This window comes from Teleopsis dalmanni, chromosome 2, assembly GCF_002237135.1.
Source record: "Teleopsis dalmanni isolate 2A chromosome 2, ASM223713v2, whole genome shotgun sequence".
NCBI lineage: Eukaryota > Metazoa > Arthropoda > Insecta > Diptera > Diopsidae > Teleopsis > Teleopsis dalmanni.
The window spans coordinates 16,938,740-16,947,585 of record NC_051847.1 but is presented as its reverse complement, the minus strand read 5'-3'; the positions used below and the strand labels follow the sequence as shown (position 1 = coordinate 16,947,585).

Below are 8,846 nucleotides of genomic sequence, written 5' to 3'. Positions count from 1 at the left end.
TAAAGGAATAAAGCCAAACCATATATATGGGGTTTATCGAAGAATTTATAAACCGCAAAATATTCAATTGCTAAGTCTAAGAACGAACCCAAAAAGTTCAATAGTATGACGAGTTCGTAAGCTGTTGTCACATTATCCAAAATGTCATTCAAATCAGAGTAAACTCTACGCATTTTCTTTATAACTTCAAACTGCGATGATGAAAGTTTCTTGTTTCTTTTATTTATAGGATATTCAGTTTCATACCAATTATTAGTTATATCCCTACCGATAGTAGTTACACAAACATCCGCATTTATATTTAATCTCAAAGAACTGGGTTTGTTTGTATTCTGTAATATTTCATTCACACGTTTGTGTAGCAATCGTATAAAGCGCAACGCTAACCAATATTGACCCAAACTTAATGAAATGATCAGATTTGGTACATTATACGCACTAGAGCTACGAATAGATAATAAAAGATTATAATCCGAATAGATAAGATCTATAGCACAGCAACAGAAAATAAAGCCACATATTGACCACACCAAGCAAAGTAACTCTGTATGCAGCACAATATATAACGCTCCCATATTACTGGATTGTTGAGGTAGATAAGACTGCAACTCTTTATAGATTTTTGATATTTTAATTGGTATTATTTTGTAGTATTCAGCATAGTAATATGCACTACTGACGGTACAAGTTATAATTATGCAGTTGGTCAAAAACTCACTGAGATATAAACCCTTTTCAACAGTTGTGTAGCTTGCTCTAATCGTGGAAGCTTGTATATAGTTTATAATGTATATATAAAGTAATATCGTCAAGCACCAAATATGATGTACACGCATGGATATGCTTGTAGGATTATTACTGTTCACAGTCAAAAGTGGTGTAACGCAAAAAATTTGACAAACCAAGATTAGTTTTTTTATAAGTCCCAAAAATTTATTGAACGCACCATTTCCATCGGATTCTTTATTTAACTTCGTAAGGCTCATCTTCTAATATAAATTTATGTTAAAAGAATATTTCATTTTTGACATTTGACATACATTTTTATAGACGTTGGCTCTATTAGAATATAACCATTTAATATTATTCTCGATATTGTTGTATTTAATTGTCCAATTAAAGTGCATTTGAATATAAATTTCTATTAAAAATTAATTAATTTACTAATTAGTTTTTGTAATGAGTATGAGTTTAAGAGATATTTAATTACGAATTAATTGTTTAAGTATATCAACTTCTAGCTGTATATTAGTTGTAAATAAGCAATAATTAATTTACTTAGTGCTACAAATCCGAAGAGAACACTGGTTCTTCTCATTTTCATCTACTGTGGGAGTTTTCACTGGTAAGTATTAAAATAAAAGATTTAAGTTTCCTAATAAAGAGTGGACCAATTGAACTGTAATCAACCAACCTGTTTAAGCTTTCAAACTGGTGGCAAATATGCGTTTAAGTTGATGATTATTAGCTTTCCTTCCAAGAGTGGACATTGTTAGACCTCCCAAACATCTTAATCTGAACTAATCTTTCGTGTCCCAAGTCACAAAACTATAGTGAAACTGAATGTGACAATGTTAAAAAAACCTTATTTGGGGTTCGGAAATTTGACGACCGAATTAAAATCCGCACAGCGGGTCATTTGTGGATCACTAATGCAGCGAAACGACCTTGAAATGACACCTTATTGCTACATAACCGACAAGATTTCGTTCATGTTTGAAACAAAACTAAGCTCCATAAAGCTGTAACGAACCTTTTCCGTTGATGAGCAAAATTTTCATAATTAACAATATTTAAACAAATCATCGAGTTTAACAGAGAGATCATTAGAAAATCTTTTGGAAAGTCATGACAGTCGTTGGTCAATATTATGTACTGCCAAATCCTAAGCAAATAAATATTTAGATGAGAGGAAAAACAAATATATCAAGAAGATTATGCACCGTTACAGAGAGTACGCCCCAATTGACAATAATATAGAGTGAATAGCATAGAGCGACTTCATAGTAATTTTCAAAATCGCCAGATGTGAATGTGCTGGACATTTTAGTATACGATTTTTTTCGGTTACGGTTAACACAAAAAAATCAGAGTACTGAAATGTTCAAGAAAGCACCTATGCTTAAAATGGATTAAGACTCCCATAGATTCACGTATAGCTGGCCACTCATTTGTCTACCTAATCAGAGTCATAATTCAAGACGGCCATATAGAAAAGTTTGAATTCAAAAAATTTGATTATTTTTATTAACTAAAATTTAACAAATAATTTTTCTGTTGATTTAATGTAATTTGATTTTTAATTAAAATATTATATTCTTGAAAGTCGCAGTTCAAGTGGTCCAGCCATATTACATATACATATATATTTTTATAATATTTTATATAATATATAATAATTATAAATCCTTTTTTTTCAATTTAAAAACAGAATTTTAGAAACATTCACCAATCAATATGAAAATATTCCCTTCGAAGACGCAAATGAAACAGAATAATAAAGTTTTCAAAATAACACCCATTATTATTCCAATAACTAGAAATTTGGAAACAAAACTATATAAAGCAATTGGTTATTTTCTAATACTGTGCGAAATATTTATGACCGCGCCGTTTGGTGTACATCGTCCACAACAGAATATAGATACGTTTCGTGATAGAGTTTGGAACAGTCTTCATATATCTTGGTGTTTTGTTATCTACGCTGCTCTAACATTTTGCATTTATATACACTATACAGAATCCAATATCGATCTACCTACGGTACAGAAACCTCTTTATTTTTCTGAATATATTGTGTACCTAGTGCATGTATTACAAATAATAATTGGCAGCTACTATGGACGTGATAAATTCCAAAATTTTCTACACATCATCATTAATTTTGACGAACAAGTCACAGTTTACAATGTATATCCGAACTTTAAACTATTCAGAAAATTCCTTAACAAGCATTTATTGCTAATATTGTTACATACGATCTTAACTACAATTATAGATTTTTACTATAGTTCATCTATTTTACTAAATTTTCTATATAGTACGATTGTTTATGTATTACCAAATAACGTCTTACATATATCCTTGTTGCAATATTATGGGCTTTTATATGCCATTGCTTTAAGAGCTAATAATTTAAATCAAATTTTATCCTTAAAATTATCTAAAAAATCACTGGATCCATCAACTTTGCATGAGGACTTACATATCTTACGTTCTTTATACTCAACTCTGGAACAATTATATAAAAGTGTAAACGATTCATTTGCGCAATCTGTGCTATTAGTCTATATTGGATCATTTATGAATATAAGTATTAATATTTTTTTGATATACAAGTATATGGATAAAGTTGAAAATTCTGATCTTGCTTGGACATTGTACTCTGTGATTTGGACTTTCATGCATATTGGGAAAATGTTTTTGATTTTATACTATAATCACTGTATACAAAAAGAGGTAAAAATATAGGTTATCTAATAATGTAAATTATATTTTTTAATAATTATTTTTCTAGAAAAATAATACAGCTCTTTTATTAAATGATATTTATATTGAAAATGAGGAAATTGAGGAAACGGTATGTGCTAATATATATATATAACACTTTTATATATATTTAAGGTGATTAAAAATGTAACTGTAATGTTGTTTATTGTAATGTAAAAAACATATTTATTATATATTAACATATAAAAATTAAATATGTATTTTAAAATTACCTTTATACTTATGAATTGTGATATCTGTAATTATAACATTACACATTTCAAATTGATTTAATTTCAAATAATATTATTTATTTGTATCATCGTATGTATCATCGTATATTAAATGTTTATAATTTTTTTTTTAATTTTAGATTACTCATTTTGTACTTCAATTAGTTGTTAATACTAGAAGTAACGTTGCTTGTGGAGTTGCAGAGCTAAACATGAATTTTATAACTTCAGTAATTTAACAACTTATTTCATTAATGATATATCTATATTATTGATTTATGCATGCCAAATCATTAATATATATTTTTTCAAATTTTCTAGTTACTTGTGGCCATCTCTACACTATTTATTTTTCTATTACAATACGACATTACATTTGAAGCTTTAACCAAAAGTCATAATTCTGCAAGTCCCAGATCACAAAATTAATATTAAAATGGATTTCTTTATATACAATTGATATGAAATTTATGTTATAATTTATTCTATATTGTTATAAAAATCAGTTTTGAGTTCATAATACTTTTTATATATAAATTAAGAAATTAATATATTGATGACCTTAGTACAATTACTTGTTTATGTTGTCTATTATAATCTTAATACTTTTTATTATATAAAATGTTAGTACAGTTCTTAATAAGTAAACTTAAATAATAGGGATTCAATTCAAAAATCCTTTAAATTATGTCCAAATGATAATTGTACCATGTGTTCTTTGAAATACTGAAAAGCAAACATTTTGAATGAAGAGATATGCACTGATAATATACTATAATTAGTTTTAAATTATACTAACTATATCATTTCAAATACTATTTCAAAATTTTTTTATTGTGTATAATTTTAAAATATAAACATTTAGTTGTACTCGTTTTTTCAAGCCAACTATTAACGTATAAATAAAACTACATAAGTTATTATAACTCACCACTGTGCTAAAGTTACTTACCACATTTTTACAAAATTTCTAACCTCCATAATTTGCTTTAATATCTCGCTGTATCAACTGTCAAACAACTGTTTTCCAATAGACGGTGTGTTAAAAAGCCGTCATAAATATAATTTTAACATTTAATATAAAATTATTATTGAATATAAAAATATATATCATCATATACTTAGTTAATTAAAATAAATATGTGTGACGTAGATGCAATTACTAAAATAGCCAATTGTCTTGGTGTGCCTGCTGGTAAGGTGACACTCAACGAAGAAAAGGTTAGTTGTTACAATTAAATTTATTTTAAAGTTAATCAATATTGTAAATTTAAAGGTTGTTACACGTACAAATATTGATAACAAAAAAGTTACTGGTTTTGCCACTATTCTTAACGCATTGGCAAAGGAATCAAAATCAGAAACTGCACAAAACAGTTGTGCAACACGTGAAATCGAAGCCCAAGTGTATCAATGGATTGAGTTTGCTGTTTTGTATGTAGCACCAGGATCTAAAGACAAGCATGTAGCACAAGGATTATTAAGAGATTTTAATAAATTGTTCCTATGCAAGTCATATTTAGTAGGACACTTCATAACTCTTGCAGATTTGGCTGTTTTTTATGCAATATATGACTTAGTGGTAAGTTGGAAAAAATAAAATTCTGCGTAAAATTTTATATTTTTAAGACATAATAATTGTTAGCCACAATCATGCAAGTAACTTAAAGTATACAATTTAGGGTAGTAAAATTATTCCGTTGCTCTTACGAAGAGATCCTACAGTTTTTATAAAAATTTAAGGTGTATATATTAACAATTTTTATATTTAAATTTAATCGCATATTTGGGTTACGGGCACTTAAATTAGCCTAACTTCGCATTATTCGTACATAGTTATACGTTTTATGATCTTGCCATCAAATGCGATATATAAAATTCAAATGCCCTCCGTGGGACATCTTACGGTATTAAACCCTTTTGAGGTAATTTTCAATGGCCTGTCACACAAGTCATCTAAGTGAGTTATGCATAAGATTTCATCGTTGCAATTTTGTTAATTTATTGTCTTTTGTTTTTTTGTGTTTCTAAACTTAACTGAAATTTATGCTTTATAGAGTGATATTAACAAATAATATATGTACAAGAATTGGGATATGTTGGTAATATAGTTGATAAATAACAGAGTAAAGAGAGAAAAACATTGCAAGCAGATCTCTGCATAAATAACAATGTTAATAATTATACTATATTAAAAAATATTTATATGGTTTTTGGGTTCAGAAAAAGTAATTAAGTTTTTATATTAATTACTTTATTAAATAATTAATATATATTATAAATAATAATATAATCTTTCTCTTTCAGAAATCTCTTTCGCCTATTGATAAGGAAAACTACTTAAATCTTTCTCGTTGGTTTGATCATCTGCAGCAACGGCCAGAGATACGTCAAGGAGAAAACCTGCTCAATTTTACTACAATTTATTTGCATGGCTGGGCCACAGGAACTCACATCTAAATACCCCATTATGATATTAAATACTTTAATTACGTGCTTTATCTATTTTATTTATTAATTAATTGTGTCATTATTAATTTGATAGTGTCATTATTTATTTAATTGTGTCATTATTATTTAATTGCCTTTGTTTATGAATAAACAATTAAAATTTTTAACTTTAAAATCAAATAAGTTGTCAACAATTTCCGTTTATTAATTATATAATTAATTAAATCTGTCAACAATTTTGACATGCAAATTAATTATTTAAAAAGGTTTGAATTATTCCATTCGGATCATAAGACTATCGTTGTTTTAACTGTTCATTTCGGAAAAATGAGTGTTTTCTTCAGAGGCTATATTTCAATCATCCTTTTCTGTGGACTTTTATTGTTTAATAAATGTTCTACTGAAGATGTGAAGAATTATGAAATTTCGTTAGAGTACAAAGGAGATGCAAAAAAAAGTAATTTATTTAAACTTGATTTTCAAAAAGGAGTAGACAAAATTAGCGCCTCGGTGAACCTATTAGTCGAATTAACCAATGATGATACGGTAAGTTTATATAAATATAACTGCAAACAAATTATATATTATAATTTCAATTTGTTGCATTACAGATTGAATGTCAAGCATTTAAGGATACGAAATTAATTTATAAATTATCAGCTAAAGGGATATGTGATTTTTTAAAAAGTCATTACAAGAATTTTTTCTATGATTCCTTAAAAAATTATTCTAATGCACCTACGCCAGAGACGTGTCCGTTACCAAAACAGAAATATCAGCTTAACAATTATCCACTCAAAGAGTCTAAAATTATGAAATTCATGAAACCAGGACTTTATGATATTAAGTGTATAATACACAAAGGTGATAATAATGAGAACCATGAGTTGCATGCAGAAGTTAAGGAAAAGTAAACAAATATAAATATCTATTTAAAAAATTGGAGTAATTATTCAATATTACTTTTTAAAGTTCAAATTTATCGGGTATATAAAAATATATTTGTGAAGGGTTCTACTTGATTAACAAAAAACTTATATCATAAATATCAACACTTTTGTGTAGAAATATAAAATAAAAAAACACTAAACTTCAGTGATTAAAATCTCAATATGTTATTGTTCAAATTGCACAGACAAATTAAAAATTATTTTTGTTTTTTGCTATAAGTAGTTTCTAGAAAAACTATAAAATATCTAAATATAGATTTTTGTTTATATTATTATCTATAACAATTTTAAATTGAAATTTTATCAAACTAAAAGAAAGTACTTGGGGCGCACTGAGAGAACCGTCTACCACGGTTTGACCACCTGCTTTGCTTGAAGATTAAAGTCGATAGGCATGAAATGAATTCATAAACTTAATTAAAATGTTTTTTTTTTGATACAGATAATACTTTTGTAGTATAATATTTACCGGTTGAAACGTAAATATATTCTTATTATCTTATATATACTTATATATATTATTCCATTTCATTTGTAAATATATTTATTTGATATAAGATATATATTTTTATTTCTTATCGTTTACACTTTACTGTTACTGTAGTATTTTGCAAAATAAATTATTTCTATAATAAAAAACTAATAATATTTATATGTAATTATTTAAGAATTTAAAAATTATGAACATATGCATATGTATGTAGTTCATGCATACATACATAAAAACGCGGTTATGATTAAAAAGTGTTTCACTAAAATAGAAATATCCGCATAACTCACTCTTCTCACCATAACCATTTTTATACTAATCAGATTATTCCAATCCTGCTAATTTTCGTAATATTCTTACTACATCGTCTTTTATAGTTTTTAGGTTATTTTAATCTAAACTAATTCTCACCTTTTATCCCTACCGGTGTGTTAAGCATGGCATATATTTGTTTGGGTGGTAAAGCTTTCTCTTATCATCCAAGTAGTGCATAGGCACCGTTTTGATACCACAATCACGGGCATAAAATTTTTCATTTATAAAACAAACTCCGCAATTGATAAAGAAAATTTTTTTTGAAGAGCTACGCTTGAAGCTCTGCGTGGATGGTCGCCATTCACTTGAGTTCCTAAACTTCCATAGCGAAATGTTTTAATCTTGCCAGGCCTGTGTATTTGCAAAGTAACTATTTAGTTCTTTTTTCTTTTCTTTCTTGCAGCTTTTCCATTTCTAGTTGAGTCCACTGACCAATGGCACTGCCACTTGTTTTGTCACTTCTATCTAGGTTCTGCCTAGTAGAATTACGTTTACAATAGATTGTACAGTGATCATGTAATGCAATAACCGCAGCCCATTATATATGGCACACTGTAACTGAAACTTCATTTCTGCTTACAGAGTCTTAGTTCCTGAAATTAGGTCCCGCAAAGGGTTATAATAACAGAAATAATTAATTTTTGTAAATAAGCAACAACATTTTTAGTAGACTGGAACATTTATGACTTATTGTAGTCGTAATATTTCTAATACTACATATTCTCTATTAGAGGTTGAAAGAGCGGGTATCGTACACGTCTTAGAACTACTCTTCTTCACAGACGACAAAGTGTCATTCACCTACTCTAAGTGAGATAGAGAAGGTCAACTTATTCGATATAATATCACGAGAATAATATTAGCGTTACAGAAACATTTCCACCTTTCTAATTTCTTTATATATATACAAACATTTGT

The 8,846-nt window shown here is 27.5% G+C and overlaps 3 protein-coding genes across 3 annotated transcripts in view; 2 read left to right on the top strand and 1 right to left on the bottom strand.

Annotated features, from left to right (window-relative positions):
- Window positions 1-8,846, bottom strand: part of LOC119686454 (serine-threonine kinase receptor-associated protein-like) — a 269,963-nt gene that overhangs the window by 254,774 nt on the left and 6,343 nt on the right. The window lies entirely within an intron of this gene.
- Window positions 4,788-6,266, top strand: LOC119686457 (eukaryotic translation elongation factor 1 epsilon-1-like). The gene is made up of 3 exons (XM_038101041.1): window positions 4,788-4,943; window positions 4,999-5,304; window positions 6,030-6,266. The coding sequence occupies exons 1-3, from the start codon at window positions 4,863-4,865 to the stop codon at window positions 6,180-6,182; spliced, it is 540 nt and encodes a 179-aa protein (XP_037956969.1). The 5' UTR covers window positions 4,788-4,862; the 3' UTR covers window positions 6,183-6,266.
- On the top strand, window positions 6,427-7,130 carry LOC119686461. The gene is made up of 2 exons (XM_038101044.1): window positions 6,427-6,719; window positions 6,785-7,130. Exons 1-2 carry the CDS (start codon window positions 6,501-6,503, stop codon window positions 7,085-7,087), a joined length of 522 nt encoding a protein of 173 aa, XP_037956972.1. The 5' UTR covers window positions 6,427-6,500; the 3' UTR covers window positions 7,088-7,130.

Coding starts and splice junctions, on each gene's coding strand:
- LOC119686457 (XM_038101041.1), top strand. CDS start 4,863: ATGTGTGACGTAGATGCAATTACTAAAATAGCCAATTGTCTTGGTGTG. Junction 4,944..4,998: donor TGACACTCAACGAAGAAAAG/GTTAGTTGTTAC, acceptor GTAAATTTAAAG/GTTGTTACACGTACAAATAT. Junction 5,305..6,029: donor ATGCAATATATGACTTAGTG/GTAAGTTGGAAA, acceptor TTTCTCTTTCAG/AAATCTCTTTCGCCTATTGA.
- LOC119686461 (XM_038101044.1), top strand. CDS start 6,501: ATGAGTGTTTTCTTCAGAGGCTATATTTCAATCATCCTTTTCTGTGGA. Junction 6,720..6,784: donor AATTAACCAATGATGATACG/GTAAGTTTATAT, acceptor GTTGCATTACAG/ATTGAATGTCAAGCATTTAA.